Raw genomic sequence first — 20,824 nt, forward strand, 5'->3', positions numbered from 1 at the left:
TGAAGATACTTTACTTTTATTTTCTACATTTGGGCGAATTCTAGACCCATCAAAACACAAGATATCAATTAACATATAACTATTTTTTATATTATGATAAATTAATTAAATAAGTTGCTCCTACATTTTTTCAGTTACTGTCTTAAACACGAAGACAAAAAATAGTATCACTTCATAACGTTAAAGTATTATAACTACTATCAATAATTTTTTTGTTTTATTAGTATATAGAGAAAATTAATTAACATTATCCCCTACGAAGGTATTCTTTGATTTGTTACCGTCAAAAATGCTGGATTACAACAAGTAAGCTTTACATTGCGTGAAAAACATAAAAAGAGCATTAAAAAAAAATACATACAGCACTACAGCAGCGATAAAATTGAGAATAAACTCATTTTTTGTTTTATCGCCCTTATAAACAAATATATAGGAGTATAAATTTTCCAAAGTTTTATTTGTTACTTCAAATTTCCAGTGTTGTGTCTTAATCCTTTTCTTTGTAATCTTCTATCTTTTCTAACTACATTTTATTTTGACCATCATGGTGTATATTTTACAACAATGTTCTTTTAATTCCATGGTATAATTTATTTTTATCTGGAAGATTTATGGATTACTAAAAGTCGATTGATGACAAAAAAAATCTTTATCTTACAGCAGGTCTATTACATATATAAGAGCTGTGACTCATAATTCATTTTATCACAAATCAATAAGTATAATACTATGGTAAAAGATAACAGATGATTTTTTTTTTGAAGTCTGTATTAACAAAATCCCAAGATATGACATCTAAATAACAAAAATTTTAAAAATCTATTTTCACATTCACCTGACGACACACAAGAAATTGGAAAATTAATTCATTTTATTATTTACTATCAGAAACTCTTAATAAAAATTAATAAACAATCTATGAAATATTGTGCAACGTTTAAATAATATCTCGCAAGAACTAATACTTTGGAGCCGCACCTTGCGACAGTTTGTTCGGAGAAGACCTCTACATTTGACCTCAGTCGAGTGGCCCGACTTTACACCGGGGGATAATTATATCCACCTTTTCATAAATTGGATCAGTTGCAACATTAACTACTAGGAACCGTATACCTACATAACGCAATTTACAACACCGAAATACTTAAACATTTTCATAATCAATCAAATATTTAAATTATCAACATGAAAGACCCACTTTTTTGGAACAAATAACCTGCGATTTTGTGACTGTTTGTGGTTAGCTGCATTAACTAACATTCATAAATTATTGCACACATTTTCAGAGTTGGTTCTTTTATTTTTTATCACAAATGGTTTAAAATATAATTGCCCCCTTTCACAATGCAAAATGTCCATATTTATAATAAAATAATATCAAAAAGGTAATGAGTTACACAACATAGCTGCTAGATTTCTGCATATCCTTTTTCACTAGGGGGCCTTTTGTCTACTTCACTATTGTACTTTATCTGTGAAAGAATAACCACAGTTTTATTTACATTCAAATGTCACTTTGTCTAATTTTACAAATAAAACAACACGAGTCCTTGCTCGATAAAACACTTTATTAAAAATACAATTGACACAAATGATTAAAATTCTTTACAAAGCATCCATTTTTGACATGTGATATAAAACATCTTTTACTCGTTTCTTAAAATCTCGATCATTATACTTATTTCTAGCAGCTTCATGTCGTTCACGATTGTCTGTTAAATCTACAATATCTTCCTGGTTGGTACACTTCAACTTCAGAATAGCAAACGTCATTGCCATTCCCAGTCTTGCAAATCTTTTCCAGTGTTCCTTAAGAAGATTAAATGGATAAATAGTTTTAACATCACATCCCAACGCTTGCAAAGTCATCGACAAACTCTCGTAGTAAATTTTAAAATACCTATCTAAATTATCATATTCTGTTTTAGAACCACCTGAATACAAACAATAGGACAAATCACAAACAGGACTCGCATCTCTGATAATCTGTAAATCCAAAAGCCGCATGTCCACTAATTTTCTACTATTTCCTAAAGTCTAAAAAGAAAATGGATACATTCAGAAAACGGTCATAATGTAAACAAACCTCATATTTAAACATCATGTTGTTACTCCAGCAGTCGCCATGTAAAATTGTAGTATGATCGCAAACATCAGTCACCGCCTTTTCGAAAAGATCAATGATTCCTCCGTCTTGATATTTTTCGTACTTTTTTATTATTTCGTCATCTTCTCCTACTTCTAGATAAGTCGCAATTGTATTACTTGTGTCCTTTAAGAAGGTTTTAAAATTTCCCTCCGGAATTTTCGTAAATTGCTCAAACACATTTCGAATAGGAGCCACAAGTTTTGCATAATCTTCTGGTCGCCGGGCCTTCAATGCAAAAGAATATCCATGAAAACGACCATAATAATTAAAAATGAAGCTAAAGTGTTCGTCGTCTAGAATTAACTTCTTGTCAAATAGTTCAAAATTGGACGTCCTCAAGTTCTCTAGACAGAGCATCTCTTTCGGAACCTCGGCATGTATTTGATAACAATGTGCGGCGTAATTTGTGGGCCTCATTCCACACTCTTCTATAAATTTATTAAGGGTTGGTTTTACTTCTGTGAAAAAATGAATTTCGTTAGCATAGGAGTCCTCAATGGGTAAAAAATTTCTGTGTTCGTCTTCTGTAAAAGCTGATTTCACTACAAGATCTAGCTCTCGGTCGCTTGACTTGTCTTTGATGGTAATCATGAAGATTATTCCTGAATATCCTTCACCTTTTTTGGTTCTTGTCAAATTGATAATGGTATATTCTGGTATTCCTTGTTCTTTGGCGACAGCTTTCACAAACTTTTGTACATGAGGACGAGCTCGCCATTCATCCATGATGTCTTTTTTTTGTTTTCTTACGGGCCAACTGATGAGACTGAGACGATCTGTGTAATAAAAAAAAATCACTTGAATCATACAAAATTACGACAGAGCTAAATTTTGGTGAATAAACTAAAGTTATTGCCACGTTTTGCTTTAAAATTATGACGCTTTCACCTTCATTTTATTCTTTAAATAACGTATGTAGCACAACTTGAGTTGCATGGATTTTTTTACCTATAAATAGCGTAGGATCGACTGATGTAAAAGATTCTCACCTGGCGTTCTGGTGTGGACAAACTACACAAATTATTTTTTTTTTAAATTTCACTTCACATTACACGTTTTGCGGACATTTGACGAGCAAGTAGATCTCTCATTGATGGGTGAACGCCATTTGAAACTTTTTCTTCAAGGTGGTAGTTTTTGCGCGTAAAATGAAAAACGTTGTTCACCTGCTATCACTTTGGAAGTGTAAGATTAAAATTAAAAACTCGTTTGTTCACTCCTGGATACATAGTAAAAAATGTCAGTTCGAAATCCAAGCGATAGCGAGGATTTTGAGACATTTAAGGCTATTATGACATTGTAACTACTTACTATACTGTACTGTGGTATATTCAAGGTTTTATCGGTTTCTGTCCATTAGCCAAAAATTGCAAACAGTTGAATCAGGCAATTTGCTTTAAAAAAATTGATCTGATCGCGTTTGCAAGAAATATTTTCCTGTCATGGTTACATTTTGTTGTGATTCAAAAAATTTTCTGATACAAATTTAAGAAAAATGATGGATTTAAGTGGCGTATTGCCCGGAAATGCTAAAAATACAATTAGTCAAGCATTTGTTTGAATAAATAAAGTTACTTCACATTCATTGCTTTTCAATTCCTTGACAAATGTTGACAATTGACATTTCGGTAAGGTAATATTACCGTACTGAATTTACATACAGGGTACAGTTATGGCTTTCCTATCAGCCAACTTTTATAATTGTAAGCATTAATAGACAGAAACCGATAAAAATTTAAAGGTTGTTAAAAAATAAATAACCAATCAGTTTAGTGCTCATTCACAATGGGCATAAAGCATAAGGATTAATGCATACAAATTTATGTTTAGTGCTCTATGCTTGTATTCGTTCACAATGAGCATAAGTGCTTATTCACAATGAGCATAAAGCATAAGGATGTCCTAAGCATTATGCTCATTGTGAACGAATACAACCATAGAGCACTAAACATAAATTTGTATGCATTAATGCTTAGGACATCCTTATGTTTTATGCCCATTGTAAATAGGTACTTACAATTTAACTCGTTACTATGGAAATTTGCAATTAAATGTCTGAATGCAACAGTTTGCAAAACTAATATTAAGCATGTTTCTGCAAATGCGACTCTCGAATGTTAAATATCTTGATACAACTGGTGCCTCAACTTTATTTGACAGACAATAATTCACTTGCAAAACTGAGAAAGGAAAAAATATGTTTGAAGTCAGTCTACAAAGACACATGGATGCTGACCAACGGGTGCATAAAGTTTAATATATCACTTCTTCTTATTATTATTATTATTATTATTATTTTAACAAATATAATAAATTTTAATAAACAAAAATATATAAATATAAAGTTCATAAGGTTGCTTCAAACTTAAAACGAAAACATTATCGTTTTTTGCGTTACAGTTCATAACGTCATAACGTCAGTATAGCAACTTGTAAAAAACTTCCAAAATATTATACAAATATAAAATTCCTATTTTTTTGCCAAAAAAATGTTTAGGTTATATTCTTTATTTTATCATTGTTCAATAATATTATATTTTTTATGAAACTGTATACTTTCTAATTTGCAAACGACAATTGAAAGAATAGTAAAGTCATTTTAAAAAGTGCTTCATTTTTTCATGTTTTTTTGGCATTCCATACCTCATAAAATACCAAAACAAAAATCTAGATTTTTTATATCCATATCTATTTATATTGGAATTAATTAGATATACTATTTCCTAAAATACTGATCTAACTAGTCTGAACTTGTAGTTATATTTTGAGGCTGCTAATTAATTAATTGATTATTATCACGCAAAATAACATTAAACACGGTTTAATCCCTTTTCTTTTAATATCATGACAAATGCTTAAAAACTGTGTATTAAAACAGCAACCAGTTTTTTGCGTACAAGCGCTGCCAGACATTGTTTTCCTACAGTGTCTGCAGTATTTGTTTTAGCGTAACAACAGCCTTAACAACATCTCTCACATGGTAGAAAGCTAACCTGAATTGACCTTTCCATTTCTTTTTATTTTATTCATCCTCGCCAGAAAATCGATGACGTCAACTCAAAAAATTTATATATGTGCACAGTACTGCATATTTATGCTTTGGTAAGTTCAAATGTTTCAATCAAGTCAGTAACCAGTTCACCTCGTTTATCTAATATTCTAAAAAGAGAAGACGTTATAATTAATGTCACCTGTACCAAAATTACCAAATTTTATTCACTTCTGTCTTATACTGTTGCTTTAGCTAACGAGAAACAAACATTTTCGAATTAACTTATTTTTTATCCGTTGTCCCTCAAAAAAGACTTACTTAAATCCCTTTTTTGCAAATTGAAATAAAACAATGTATTAAGAATTGCTTTATTCAGAAATAAACAACATAACATAACAACATAATGCAGAAACATGAATTTTCTACTCCCGAATGGTTTCAAAACTCGGCTAATATCTCTTCAAGAAAAGTTCATTCTTGACCTCTGAAGCACCACGTCACGTTTTAGTTATACCAAAAGCTGCTAGTAGTTTTGTTTATCTTTGAAACACGGTGGCAGCTGTATATGTACAAATAACTTAACTTAACAGGTATTTTATGCAATCAATCTACCGATTAAACCATCATCTTTGGCAATGGGTCAAATATTTACTCTTTTTCAAATCTACAATCTCAAAAAGAAAACTTAATATTATATTTAATACCTAAAGAGTGACACAAACACGATCAAGGACGGCCACGAATTTTTGAAGATTTTTTTTTATTTTCACTATGAGGGTAATCTGACAAGATCAAAATTCCATCAACGCCAAATCCTCAAAAATCCATGGCTGTCTATAATCTCGTTTTTTATTACTGCATGTAACGTATTTTTTACAAAGCATCCACTTCACACAAATGTTTAAGAAGCTCTTTCACTCGCACTTTAAAATCATCTTCGTTAAATTTTAAAAAGTCGGCCATTTCTTGTTCGTTCATATCCAACTGAAAATCATCTGTAAAATCTATCAAATCTTCCTTGTCAGTGCACTTCAAGTTAATAACCATTAAAGCCATTATCATCCCGAATCTGGCATACTTTTTCCAATGTTCCTTCAGAACATGAAAAGGAAATATTTTTTCCGGATTAAGACCAAATTCATGCAAGGTTGAAGACAAACTGTCGTAATAAGTTTTCAAATATTTTTCCAAATTGTCAAAGACTGACTTAGAGGCGCCTGAATAAAGACAATAAGATAGATCACAAACAGGACTTCCTGTTTTCATCAGCTGTAAATCTAGAAGTCGCATCTCGATCAATTTCTTATCATTGTTATTCGTCTGAAAAAACATTGGTTACTTGTAAAGTGTTAATATATAATACCAGTACAAACCTCATATTTGAACATCATGTTGTTGCTCCAACAATCCCCGTGCAAGATAGTTGAGTAATCACAATCTTCAGTTACAACACTGTGGAAAATATCAGCAATACCGTCACCTCTGTATTTTTCATATTTTTTTATCAGCTCATCGTCTTCTCCCGTCACAAGATACTTCTCAACCAGTATACTAAGCGATTTTAAATATGGTCTAAAATAGCCATCGGGCTTAGTCATTAACTCTTCGTACATATTGTAAATTTTATCAGTGATACGAACATATTCTTCCGGTTGCAGATCTTTTAAAGCAAACCCATATCCGTGGAAACGGCCATAAGTTGTAAAAATAAAACTCACATGCTCATCGTCCAAAACTAACGACTTATCAAACATTTCAAAATTCGCCGCTTTCAAATTTTCGAAACACAACATTTCGTCTTTATCGTCGGAAGATACTTTGTAGCATTTTGGTACAAAGTGAGTGGGTGATATTCCGTTTTCAATCTCTATTTTCTGCAACTGTGGAGACACGTCCGTATAAAAATAAATTTCGTTCAAGAAGGTCCGTGCTATGGATGAATAGTTTCTGATATTGTCATCTTTGAAAGCTGACTTTATTACAAAATCAAGTTGCTTACTAGTAGCAGTATCCTTGACCGTGATCATGTATATTTGGCTTAAATATCCTTCACCTTTTTCGTTGGTTTTTACGTCGACTATTGTACAGTTCTCGATCCCTTGGTCCTGAGCAGCACTGTTAGCGAACTCTATAATATCTCGACGATCATTTAGCACCTCCATTGTGTTTTGAAGACACGTACAGTCGAAGTAGAAATCTAGAATAAAATGAAAAAAAAAGAAGTAACAAAAACCTGAAGGTTAAAATTATGTTAGAATATACACTTATGCAGCCTAGCAAAAATAATTGTAAAAAAATTATGTAATTATTACCGTGAAATTTAAAACACAAGCAGACGATACAAACACCAATCTCTCAGATTGTGTAACTAACATTGGATGAAGCGGTTTAAGAGGAGGTATCTGTGGGAACACAAAACAAAACATTTACAACAAAGGTTCTCAAACTTTTCTCTTACGCACTGTGTGTTCGCTTTGAGTACGAATGCGCACCCCTTACTTAAATTTCGCCAGTCGTTGTCCAATGTTAACTAATATAACTAAAATATAAAATAATTTATTTTGTTTTTAATACTTCGTTTAATCATAAAAGTCGAAAAATATTTAGAATGACTTGTGGTACATATTATGATGTATTAACGTATCAACTTGATATTGTAAATAACAGCACTTTAATTCCGCGCCCCGCAGTTTGAGAACCAGTGCGCACTGGTTTACGAGGTCGAGGATTAATGAAACGTAATTTAAACCATTACGTATTAAATAAGCCTCGTCAGTTAATCAACGCAAAACCTACATTATCTAAATAGCATTCAGCGGATATTCTCACTGAGTCTATAATATTATTGAAGGTACCATCAAATTACAAAAGAAACAACATTTGTATGTTTAACCAAAATTTAACTAAAACGCAACTAAACCCAAAATTTTTTAATTGAAATTTGGGGAAAGGTTGTCTGGCTGAGTTTATATTATTGAAAAATAATTTCTTTTTCTTTTCAAGAATATTCGTATACATGATCATATTTAAAATTCTTACTACTTTTTTTTTAAGAATATAGTTGCAATTTTGCATTAAAATTTTTAGTCGTCTTAACATAATATACGTATATATACACTTCTGTGACCTGGTCCTTTGAGTCGACGACGCGGTTTACCAATTTGGATTGCGTCACAATCAGAAAAGCACATTTTGGTACTTTCGAACCGCAAACCCACATTTTTTGCGCCTACGAATCGCCACCCCATCACTGATTCAACGTCGCAAATGTAGATATCTTCTACGGCCTCACACTTACATACTTTTCATGTAAGTACTGATGATTGTGGGTGCTGAGCTTTAGGTACGGTTTTTGAGGTATTATAGTGGACTTTTTCTGAAGGATGGAATACAGGTGATATAGGTCGAAGGTCGTAAGGTTGAACATAGGCATGTGAATAGTAAAAATTATTTTGTTATTAAAAAAGAAACCTTTTAAAGGTGCAATTTGATAGTAAGATTAGTAAGAAAATATCTTATTAAATTTTGGAATTTTGTTTTTGCCATAAAGTTTGTCGAGTATCGTTTTCATGTCTGCCACAGGAATAATGGAGCTATGCAAAATATTTAGTCTTGCAAACATAATTGGGTTTTCGATGTTATGCAAAAGTCGTATTAATCATTTTGGCAATTCAAAATTATTTGCTCTAAGGTGTTTTGTGATTCTATGTAGATCGCAACATCGCCAAATTTATTTTGGAACTCTTTTAATTTTGTCTCAATTAACTCTTGATTTTTGGAGAGAGTTGTCATCGTGTTATTATACAGGGTATTTTTGAAATAGATGGAAACTTTTTTTAAGGTAATTGGTCATGATGTAGAGAATTTATGCATCAAATATTGATCTAATAAAAATCCTTTAGTTTTCGAGATAAAATTGATTGAAAATCTGTTAAAATTTGCGTGTGCGCTACTGATTCCAAAAATGTTAAAGGTAAATTTGATCACTATAGTAATTTAAAGTAGGTAAAATTGTTGCTTGTTAACATGACAATACATTCATTAGCCCATCATTTTTTGACGTTTTTGCAATTTTTTGGAAGAACAAAATGAATTTTTCTAATTCTGAAATGACTGACATGGTTCTGATGTATGGACAAGCCTTAGGAAACTCCTTGGAAGCTCGACGTTTATACCAAGAAGCATTTCCCGAACGAAGATTGCCAAATCTTAAAACATTTGCTAACGTTGTTCAGCGTCTACGAGAAAATGGGAAATTTCAACCTCGTTTTAGTGATCGTGGTCGTGAAAGGACAGAACGGACACTTGATGCCGAAGAAGAAATTTTTAATGTCGTTGAAAACGATCCAGGTATAAGCATTAGACGATTGTCTTACCGAGTGGGAGTTTCACCTTTTTTGGTATGGAGAACTCTACATGAACAAGGCCTAGGGGTGTAGGCCAGTATCATGTACAACGAGTTCAGCATTTGAAACCAGAAGATCTGCCACGTAGAGTTCGCTTTTGTGAATGGCTATGCCAAAAAAATAGAGAGGACCCTCAACAGAATAACAAATGTAGCTGCTGAAATTAGAGCACATCCCGAAATGATAACCGGGGTCGATTCTCGAACTCGTTCGCAAAGATGCGAATACGAATAGATGCGCATGCCAAGATGCTATTCGAAACGAAAATCCGTCTTCTTGAACGAGATTCAATGCGAATAGCAACTCGATGCGCATACGAAGGCCTCTGTTCGAGTGAGGATATGGCAACAGCGGCAAAATACAGAGGATATTTAAATGCGATGGTTGGTAGAACTCACGCGGGGTGAGTTTGAATCCAAGAAGGACTATTTTAATTTGTTACCTTCAAATTTATTAAGCAGCAAAACACGTATTAGCAGGATTGGCTCGATTTAAATTATTGCTTTAAAGTATTATTGTTTTTTTTTAGTTTTCTTTACAGTTTGGAATATGCAATGCATATTACGGCCCTTTTAATGCAAATTTATATCAAAATAAGTTGAACTTTAAATAGAATACAATATTTCCAACAAAATGGAACGATAATTCTTTTAAATTGTATTTTAAAGATTATAGGAGTAAATATTATAAATAACAGTATCAATTCCTTTTTTCAATGTAAATTACAATAAATTCTCTTTATTGTTCAAAACTAAGAAGTACGACTCAAGGATGACATTAAGTCGGATACTTAGGTACTATTTTAATCAGGATTTTAATCCCAAATAATTGACAGACTAAAAAAACATAAAAAAATCGTGATTAAAAAAAATGTTGATTTTATGATTTTATGCAACCCTACGTATTTAATACAAATTCTTGTGATTTTTTTACAATGATGCAGATACAAATTTAATAATGTTTATTTTTGAATGGGACCACCGTAGCCAGCAGGTATTTGCATATTAATACCTTTATTACTGCGTGTACTCTCCTAGTTTATAGAAAATTCTTAGCGTTTGGTTACCCGATATTTATTCAGGTATATTTATGCATACCATTACAACCGTTTTGTACAGTAAATGATCTTTCAGAATTCATTTTAGTTTTTATTTTTGACACAACTGCACGTATATTTGAAATGTTCGCAGTGGCTAGCCAGAATCACCTAAAAATTATTGTTACAACCATAATAAGAACGTGTTAATGTATTATTAGAAATTACCCAAAATATCGCAATAGTCCGTTGTTTCTTCATACATATGTAGCTATTATGTGTACTACACAGAAATCGGCTGTTTCAATTTAAAATTTTTAAATTTGCATCACAAATGTCAAAATTGTAAATGAAATTATAAAATTCTCACAATCAAATTGATACATTACAATTTGTGTATTTTTGGAATGGTAACCCTTTCTATTAATGTATATTAACAGATACAGCATATTAAAGATATTATATTGACGTTACAACAGAACGACCAAAACCAAACAGAGTTTTAGGTTAGCTTTCACCACTCGCAAACCAAAATGCGATCGCATCTACCCACTCGTAACTTAACGTTCGTATACGCTCGAACATTTGCGTATACCAACGTGTGCGCGCGGTTCGAGAATACCGAATCTTCAAAACCGTTCGGAAGTTGGCCACTTGCGTATGCGGAACTTATTCGAACGAGTTCGAGAATCGACCCCAAAGAACCCAACAATATTGATTAGACGTGCGGAAGCGTGTATACGAAATGGTGGTGGACATTTTGAAAACTTGCTCTAGTTGCATACGTTACGTTTTGTTTCATTTTATGGTTGATTAAATTATGATTTTGAAGTTTTAATTGTCAGTTCATTAATTATTGTCATTGTTTATTTGTTGCTAGCAATAAATTAATAGCAACAGTAGTTACACCTCGGCAGTTTTCAGTTACTAGGTTTCACATTTTTTCGTGAAACCATTATTTATCAGTGGAGGAATGAATGTTTGGATAGGGGTTAAATTTTCCTTTCAAAATTTTACTAAAACAACAAACGTTCATTTGACTTCTTAGGTTCCCTACATTCACCAGATTTTTTGTTTCCATGTATTTCAATAACACCCTGTAGTTATCGATTAGCCGTTTTGTCAGTGACATTTGAAGTTGGACTTGTTTATTAACTGATTCCTGATTTTCAGTTAACAATTTTATGGTTTTATTATTTTTTTGTTCGTCATCACTGAATCCAAGTCTAGTAGATATTTTGCCTACGAGGTTAATTAATCCGCGTTTAGATCTTATGCGAGGGATAAAGTTATTAGTTTATCTCGAGTTTCAATTATTAAATATTCAGTATGGATTAGTAGGTGCTTGAAATTTTATCTGTACGGGGTTTGTTCTTTCGAAATAGGGGGCACATGTAAACTATTGTTGATTTGATTAAAGTAGTTAAAATTATTGTCTAGATGTTTAATTAGGGGCTCAGTTGCAATAAAGTAACTTATAAAGATAAAGGTATAGTGATTTTGTATTGTTTTGATTCGGCCAGGATAGAAGGGAAGTATTTGGGATTTAATTGCTGTTTTGAGTCGACACAAGAGGAAGTAAGATGACGATTGAGAAGAGACTCTCCTTCATAAGTTTTTCTGGGTTTTTTCAGATTCGACTTATGATGTGTGCTTTGTTTGGTTAGCAGTTTTTTTTTAATTACACCGATCGACAAAAAAAATTTTTTTTTTGAATCTGTATTTTAATCATTATTTTCTAATTCTCTATATTGAAAAATCAGGAAAAACTTTGTTTTCTTGTCGATAACTTTGCTTTTGTAACTTTCACAGCAATAGATAAATATTTAAGGTTTTGAGTAATAAAATAATTGCTTTACTAAATGAGGCTAGGGCAATTTCACTCATATGACTTATAATTAGTGTGCACGTGCGCGTGATACTTAGCTATACAGTACATTTCATGTAACGCCAAATACAAAAATGTCTTTAAAAAGTTGTCAACATGATGCAAATTCATTTTGCTACATATGCAGAGAGAAACAAGGGATAAAAAATTTGTTTTGGCTACAAATGTTATTAGACTTTGTGTAGCATATGAAGCTTATTGTAACCTACATGTTCGAAGTCAAGACAAAAAGTGGGCTTCTCGTGTAATAATTGATCCAAATTCAAAAAAAAAGTTTTTTTTTGGGCGACTAACACAAAATAGATGGCTTTACGTCTCCATTGACGGACGTAAAACGTCACATTTGGTAATTAATTGTCAAAATGTACTTCAGGGCCGTATTTACTTCACGTACTCATCTGTCAATACTTTATATACTCATCTGTCACGCCAAATGATACGAAATGAAAATAATCGTCGCTCAAAACTCAGCCGTGAATAATCTTCTTTGGCTTCTTCTGAATTGTTGAACCTCGTCCAATAATCTTCAGATCGGCCAAAAAATGTTTTCTTCACGGTCTTGATACACAAATTACATTTTTTTTTTATTTTTACATGGAATAAATATGTAAAAGCAGGAAAATATTTTAGAAATTTTAATTTCATTCTGAAAGCCACAAAAGCAATCTTTTTCGAAGGAAACAATTTTTTCCTTATTTAGCAGTGTTAAAAGAATAAGAATCCGGTATACAGAACCCACACTCAAAATTCATGTTGACCGGTGTTATCATTATCGGAAAGGATTTTGACTTTGTTTTATCACGTTCCCTACTATTTACATAGATGTATTGTTTCTTTTCCTTTTTTAATATTGTTTTATGTTTGATTTTGTCATACGAACTTTTGTTTTTTTCTTTATGATGTTAAATATGATGTAAAAGAATTTTCGCGTCTGAAAACTCAAAAGGATTGCCTGAATCAATATGTCCCTTTACGACCTCAAATGGTGTATATCCAGCGAAAGAGTGAGTTGTATTGTTACGTTACGACAGCTAGATTAATTAACGCATCTGCTTTTTTATGTCTCTTTTTGGTAGTAGGTATGAGTATCGGGTTTCCAACCGCTGAATGAACAGTTTCATTATCAGATAGCTTCGGATCTGGAGGTCTGATTTGAATATCTGACAATATTTGAATGTTGGGTGGATTTTTTAGTTTTTCCGTTGACTCTATTGTTATTGTTGGGCTAATTGGGGTTGATATCTTATCAGAGTTTTCCAAACAATCGTCAGATGTTATGTCGATTTCTGCATCTCCTACATTAACAACGAGAGAAGATCCGTATCTACGGTATCAAGTATTTCAGTATTAAGTAAGAAAGATGTATCATTTGTTTGTCTGAAATGTAGAGGGATGTATATGAAATTGTTTATTGACCAAATCTATGGAAAATTTTAAATATAGAAGTTGTTTAATACCTATAATGCCATCGAAGAAACTATGGAAATCATATAAGACAAATTCGAAGCTTTGTTTCTTCTCCGGTAGCCGTTTTGAGTTTTGTTGTGGATGGTTGATGGAAAGTATTTTTATGCAATACACGGTTTAATGATCGACGCATAAGATCATGTATCAACTAATAATAATTTGAGAGGCGGATGGTGAATTTGAATTTATGGGAATTCATTGCAATTGAAAACCGTGTTTACTTCGTAAGCTACATTTGTTTGAAAAAGGAGGTTAACTTGGTCGTTTGTTTGTGGTATTGGGTTATCTTCATTATTAGTTTGCTGATAATCATAGTCTGTTTGATACGAAAGTTCGTCGTTCGGTTGATATTGATGATCTGTTTGGTCTTTACAGATAGCGAGATTTTCATAATTGTTGTAATCGTTTTCACTATTTGTAACGAAAAAACATGCTCCTTGTTCTGTTTGCTGTTCGTCATCTATTTGATATACCTAATTCTTCGGATATGAAGTTTTGATTGGGTTCAGAGGGGTTATGACAGTAATTAGGGCGATTGAAATTTTGTGGCGACCTGTGTGTAATTGACATGGGCTGTGTTTAGGTTTTAATCATGGGGGCTCGAAATGTTGTTGACATCTTGGAATTTATTAAAAATCTCTGTTTTGGTGGATTTGGGTTTCTAGTTAATTTAATGGGTCGATTTGGAAATTGTGGTTGACCTTTTTGGAAAAAATCCAATTGTTGAGTTTCGTATGGGTGTTTATAGATATACATAAACTCTGAGAAGAGAAAAAAAACAAGAACAAACGAAACGAAAACAAAAGGATCTTTGCGTGAATTTCAAAAGGGAAAAAGAAAAGATGAGAAAGATGGGATGCTCAGACTCACCGTTGCGTGATGTTGGCTCTTCCACTTGAAAGATTTTTTCTTCCGGGCCTAACTTGATGTTGGGTCTTCTTCAATTTTCTTCAAGAACCTCTTCGAGTTTGTCATGATGCAAATCTTCGAAGCGGTGTTGGTACTTCTTTGTTTTACGAATAACGCTTAAGGAATTAAGATTCCACGTCGTGAAAACTTTTGTTCGATACGCGTTTGTTCATGTCCGCGTTATCCTACCAACTGCGCCAATTAACTTGTTGATTCAGACAAGTCTCAAAAAAATTTTTCAAAAGCACCAACTTACAGAGTAACCAGTTTATTATTTTATTGTATTACATTGAAATTTTGGTTTATATACAGAGTTCAAGTGGACTCAACTTAAATTTTTTGAATTAATAACACTGCTTTTCCTTTGTATTTTATGTAATTTTAAATTATTTCTCTTTATTGGAGTTATCTCGTTTAGTAAATGAAATACCAATAAATTAAATTAATAATAATAATAATAATAATAATGTGACTAGAAATCAAAATATACTGCAGTGCTTTTAAAACCAATGATTTCTAATGGTGTAAAAATAAATTAAAACATGGTTTTATTTAATTTATATTGCACACATTGTAAAAATATTTTTTTTACAAAGCTTCTATTTCACATAGATGTTTGAGAAGATCTTTCACTCGTACTTTAAAATCATCTTCATTGAATTTTAATAACTTAGCCATTTGTTCTTCAGTCATGTCTTTTTCAAAGTCATCTGTGAAATCTATCAAATCCTCTTTATTAGTGCACTTCATTCTAAGAATCACTAATGACATTATCATTCCAAATTTGGCATACATCTTCCAATGTTCTTTAAGAACATGAAAAGGAAAGATTTTTTCTGATTCAAGCCCAAACTCATTTAAAGTCGTAGATAAACTGTCGTAGTAAATTTTCAAGTATTTATCTAAATTATCAAAAATCTCTTTAGACGCTCCTGAGTATAGACAGTACGACAAATCACAAACAGGACTTCCTGTTTTCACCAGCTGCAAATCCAGCAAACGAATCGTGGTAAGTCTTTTACTTGTGTTGTGCACCTAAAAAAGAGAGAATAATTATTTGTAGAGCTAAATTTGAGATTAACACACGTCATATTTAAACATCATGTTATTGCTCCAACAATCTCCATGCAAAATCGATGAGTAATCACAATCTTCAGTTACAAGACTCTTGAAAATATCAACAATACCATCACCCAAATATTTTTCATATCTTCTAATCAGCTCGTCGTCTTCTCCTATCACAAAATATTTTTCAATAAGCGTATTAAATGATTTTAAGTATGTGTCGAAACTCCCGTCGGGGTTAGTGATCATCTCAGCGTACACATTGTCCAATTTATTAGTTAACTGAAGATATTCTTCCGGACGCTGCTCTTTTAAAGCAAATCCATATGCATGAAAATCTCCGTAAGTTTTAAAAATGAAACTAACGTGCTCGTCATCCAAAATTAACGACTTGTCAAATATTTCAAAATTCGACATCTTCAAATTTTCCAAACACAGCATTTCAGTTTTTTCTTCGGTCGACACTTTGTAACATTTTGGCACAAAGTCGCTAGGTGAAACCCCGTTTTGAGTTTCTATTTTCTTCAACTGTGGATACACATCCACATAAAAATAAATTTCGTTCAAGAAGCTTTTCCTTATGGGTGCATATTTTCTAATGTTATCATCTTTGAAGGCTGATTTTATTACAAAGTTGAATTCTTTGTTAGTAATAGTGTCTTTAACAGTTACCATAAATATTTGTCCTAGATATCCTTCACCTTTTTCGTTGGTTTTTACGTCAATTATAGCACAGGTTTTTATTCCTTCATCATGAGCAACACTGATAGCGAACGCTGTGACATCTGGATGATTTTTTAACACTTCCATTGTAACTAAAACAGATGAAACTACGTATTAGGAAAGATCTAAACAAAATGATAAGATTTTAAATGTTTCAGTTAAGTACCCATCTCACCACTTCAATTATGTTATCTAATCTATATCTACACATAGTAATTACATATTTTAACAATTCGGCTTATATAATACAGTAAATTATATATTATATAACACATACTATGACTAGGTAAAGTGAAACGATACCTAATTTTCGTAACAGAGTTTATTGCAAATAATTTGACGATCTCACACTGCATTCACTAAAAAAACTTTTGTTTCTATGTGGTGTGAAATACCTTCTATATTTATTTAATTTACTGTCTATTTTTTTATTTGTAAATTTAGTATGATGCAACATTTATTAATAGGTAGTAATATCATTATTGTAATGCACAGAGATGTAGAAAGAAACACATGAGGTACATGATTGTTTTTATTAATTATTTAAATCTTAATTTGGATATCATACATTTATTATATTACATTTATTCATTTAATTAGGCATTTTAAAACATGATGTTTTTTTTTCAGCAATAATACCTACTTACTAAATATTTCCCAAAAATTTTGCACAAATAACACAAGACATTACCGTAAAATTAGACAGTATTTAAATAATAAACAACGGACACTCAGAGGAAACACTGGTTCATTAAATTGTATAACCTGTAACAGTTGACGAGTATTATCTGTTGGGAGTATGGAATGGAACATTATTTACAAGGTCACAGCATTAATCAAACAGAATTCACTTCAGGACTGGCTTCAGGTAATAAATAAATGGTTTAAACGCTCCAAAAAATAATAAAATTTGGTTTTGGGATTTTATGAAAATCGCTGTAAGTTAAAAAAATATACATAATACCAGTCACAGTGTAAAACACTTTTAATCAACCATTGCTCTGCATTCTCCTTAACTGTTTTAAAATATTATTAATTAAACAATTTGGTTTTTTCGAGAAAATCTGGATGTCTAGGGTCAAGGCAGATTCATACACTATAAGTACAAGAGCATGTTATTTTTTTACATTTAAGTAGCATTTACCATACAAAATTTTGAGGCGATGTTGGTGGGAACGATCAGACAAATTTCGGTTAGCGTTTTACCATCTACATGCTATTCGTAACATACATATAAAATTTGGGAATAGTTCTGTCCGTAAATTATATGTCTAACAAATATGTATATATCGATACAGACGACAAACGCATACAGACAGACAGAAACGGGAGACCTAGTTTTTCATACTGTCAAACGTCGAGAAAACATGAAAGCAGCCATTCACCGAATGAACGCTATTACAATTCTTCCGTGGCTTACACTCGGGAAGTAATAAAAGAATTTACATTTGCAATAATCTTAACAAAACTAAATACAAGAAAAACAATTTAATTCCCCAGTTACACTAAAAAAATAATAAATATTTTAGTTAAATTCCAAAAAATCTCTAATTGTCGCTTTCAAATTTTCGATAAGTTTCTTAAATATTCCTCTGCGAGAAGCCATTTTTATTATTATACTCGATCTAGTTAAGTACCAGTTTGGTTACAAAGTTTTATAAGGTTACATTAACACGTCTGCCCAAAATATCAATTTAGTTTTTTTAAATACTAAATAGTAACTACTACTAAATGGGTTTGCTCATAACAAAGTAATGTTTAGGTGTTAAATTAATAGATTTTATGATTATTATTTATTAAAATGATTCATGATTAAATGTTTTCTAGGTGTAAAATTAATAGATTTTGTAATGAATAGCTTTGGAAGGGCAAAAATACATCGATCTCCAAAAACACAACTTTATTGTCTGATATTTCTTCATCTCTTCATCTCGGCAACGGCAGTGCCTGCGTGTGGCTGTAACATTATTAAAATGAGTCATAACTAAAAAAATTCATGACAAAAATATCACTTCTATTAAAAATTTATTTCACATCTCAGTTTTCCACACGTGTCATTCAGAAAGAAAAAAGGCAAATTTTTGGAATTATATATTTATATATTTTTTTTTAAATTAGTCATAATTAAACGAATTCTAGACAAAAATATCAGTTATAATAAAGATTTACAAAAGAAAAGCATTTTGTCTTTTGTTTTCTATTGTCTACTCACGATAAATTGATATTTCTAATATAAAAATGTATGCAACAAATTATTCAAATTTTCATCGAAAACATACCATTTACCATACAATGCGATTAAATTAGTTGAGTTAAAGGCGAAATCAGCGTTTTTTTATCATTTGTCTTTTGTTTTCAGTTGCCTTTTCAATTGTGATACGAACCTATTAAAGATATTTTCTTTTTCTGTATGGAGAACATATAAACAAGTAAAATGCCCCTGAAAGTCTGGCAAAACCAGTCCATAATGGAAATTTTAGTTTTTCTGAACCAGATTTTTTATCTTTATTCTTTACTGGTAATACAGGATGATATAACTTTCTTGATGGTAAAGTAGGTAGCACTTTTTTTTAATCCATACCATTTAGGACCATACCAACACGTTGCTTGATACAATATTAATTGGCCTGTGATTTAATGGAGATAGTCGGAGTTTTTGTGTCGCCGCACTGAATATGCAGATGGTATTTAAAAATAATTCAAATAACAAGTGTCATACACGAGATTAAGTTGAACAAGTGTTTTGTGGTTTATTGATTAATTGCTATGTTTTGTTTCAGGGACAGAATGAATGCGCAAACACCTCCGTCGTCATCGTCATCAACAGATAGTTTAGATGAAGATCCACAAGATCATTTGTAATTGTAATTAAATAATTCTATACATAACCTTACTAATACATTACTAAAGAGATTAAGTATTTGAAATTAAATATTTTACACGTTTTTTTGCATTACTCCCAAAAGTTGCTTAGAGGTCTAATTTATGAAAGTCTACATTCAGTGTAATTCGTTTTGGATGGACTGTTAAAAAATGTAAATGATTGTATGAGAATTAAAATATCAATTTGTCGTATATTACGAGTATAGAGTACACATTTTGTTTCAATATATCAGCTTGTCCTGTAATTTATTGTGAATTCCTCAATATCATACATACTTTTTATTTCCATTATACTTTCAGGCGGGCAAATATATCCACCCACACCTTGACTTAAATATCAATATTGACTCAGGTAGCACAATGTCTCTAAATAGTGAGCTCCACTCATCAGAAACCCGTGTACGTTATCAATTTGTATTTGTTGGAAAAATACGAATAGCCGCCCTGCAAATGGAAATCATGGATTCAAATCCCGCTCCGGTTGTACATTTTTCGTCATTTACCAAAACATATACAAGTCTTTCATAGTAGCACGGTGGGACCGGTTTCTACTATATGGAGTTCTGATTGCCTTCCGCTGGAGCGATTCCAGACATCTAATATGTTGTACTACCGAATGCCAAACACTATTAGCAAATTAAAACAAAGACCTCACAAAGGTTTTACATATTTTTGAAAATACTACAGAGGTAGCGTTGGCAAATGTTTCGCTTAAAAGAAACAACCCTTCTTCGTGACGCGTAAGACATACTCTGACCATGATAGATCGCTGTTGATGATAACACCTAAATCAACGTACGAATTTGTAATAGGCAACTTAAAATTTCCCATAAAATATGGATGCCTGGGGTTTTATTACCAACATACAAAATCGTACACCTGACTAAGTGTCGCAGAATCAACAATCAATCTGTAGTTGTAGGCTACGTAGACAATAAAAACTAATGGACCGAGCACTGTCCCCTATGGTACTCACTCGTAACATCAGTGGTTTTACTGAATGCTTCTCGACCTTGACACGAAAAGCCTCACTCAAGAATGAATTAATCCATTAGAGAAGATTTCCTCGTATACCTAGATGTTGAAGCTTATGTAGAAGACGATGATTTAGAACTTTCTCAAATGCTTTGAAGAAATCGAAATTGACTATTTCAAGAGACACTCAGAATCTAAGTCAGACAAACACCAAATAAGATTTTACTGAACCGATTTCCAAGGCAAAAAACCCAAGCCCTTTTAAAAAAAGGCAAAACGATTGTAGTTCTCCAGTCGTCTAGTAAGAAACCTGATTTAAATGATTCCTGCA

The 20,824-nt window shown here is 31.9% G+C and overlaps 3 protein-coding genes and 1 long non-coding RNA gene across 7 annotated transcripts in view; 1 reads left to right on the top strand and 3 right to left on the bottom strand.

Moving 5' to 3' along the window:
• LOC135144589 (uncharacterized) overlaps positions 1 to 19,587 on the top strand; it is a 52,995-nt gene extending 33,408 nt beyond the window's left edge. Inside the window, exons 1-3 of one of the 2 annotated variants that reach the window (XR_010283197.1) lie at positions 17,085 to 17,153; positions 17,266 to 17,503; positions 19,416 to 19,587. This is a non-coding gene — a long non-coding RNA (uncharacterized LOC135144589). Of the gene's footprint in view, positions 1 to 17,084; positions 17,154 to 17,265; positions 17,504 to 19,415 lie in introns of those variants that run through there. The other variant, XR_010283198.1, reaches the window with a different exon arrangement.
• On the bottom strand, positions 1,606 to 2,875 carry LOC135144549 (uncharacterized). Its single transcript, XM_064076571.1, has 2 exons — positions 2,087 to 2,875; positions 1,606 to 2,037 (listed from the first exon to the last, which is right to left on the bottom strand). The coding sequence occupies exons 1-2, from the start codon at positions 2,873 to 2,875 to the stop codon at positions 1,606 to 1,608; spliced, it is 1,221 nt and encodes a 406-aa protein (XP_063932641.1).
• Positions 5,496 to 7,787, bottom strand: LOC135144747 (uncharacterized). The gene is made up of 3 exons (XM_064076815.1): positions 7,454 to 7,787; positions 6,515 to 7,338; positions 5,496 to 6,461 (listed from the first exon to the last, which is right to left on the bottom strand). The coding sequence occupies exons 2-3, from the start codon at positions 7,301 to 7,303 to the stop codon at positions 6,015 to 6,017; spliced, it is 1,236 nt and encodes a 411-aa protein (XP_063932885.1). The 5' UTR covers positions 7,304 to 7,338; positions 7,454 to 7,787; the 3' UTR covers positions 5,496 to 6,014.
• LOC135144586 (uncharacterized) lies at positions 15,394 to 17,391 on the bottom strand. Of its 3 annotated transcripts, none has more exons than XM_064076613.1 (3): positions 17,283 to 17,391; positions 15,934 to 16,727; positions 15,394 to 15,882 (listed from the first exon to the last, which is right to left on the bottom strand). In XM_064076613.1, the coding sequence occupies exons 2-3, from the start codon at positions 16,720 to 16,722 to the stop codon at positions 15,436 to 15,438; spliced, it is 1,236 nt and encodes a 411-aa protein (XP_063932683.1). In that variant the 5' UTR covers positions 16,723 to 16,727; positions 17,283 to 17,391; the 3' UTR covers positions 15,394 to 15,435. The 3 variants fall into 3 exon arrangements, with proteins under 3 accessions (XP_063932683.1, XP_063932684.1, XP_063932685.1); XM_064076614.1 differs by having other exon boundaries at positions 17,279 to 17,295; XM_064076615.1 differs by lacking the exon at positions 17,283 to 17,391 and adding an exon at positions 16,939 to 16,997.
• Positions 19,588 to 20,824: the final 1,237 nt, after the last annotated feature.

Source organism: Zophobas morio, unplaced genomic scaffold (genome assembly GCF_036711695.1).
Source record: "Zophobas morio isolate AGI-343-1 ecotype UQ-CSIRO unplaced genomic scaffold, CSIRO_AGI_Zmor_V1 ptg000108l, whole genome shotgun sequence".
Lineage (NCBI taxonomy): Eukaryota > Metazoa > Arthropoda > Insecta > Coleoptera > Tenebrionidae > Zophobas > Zophobas morio.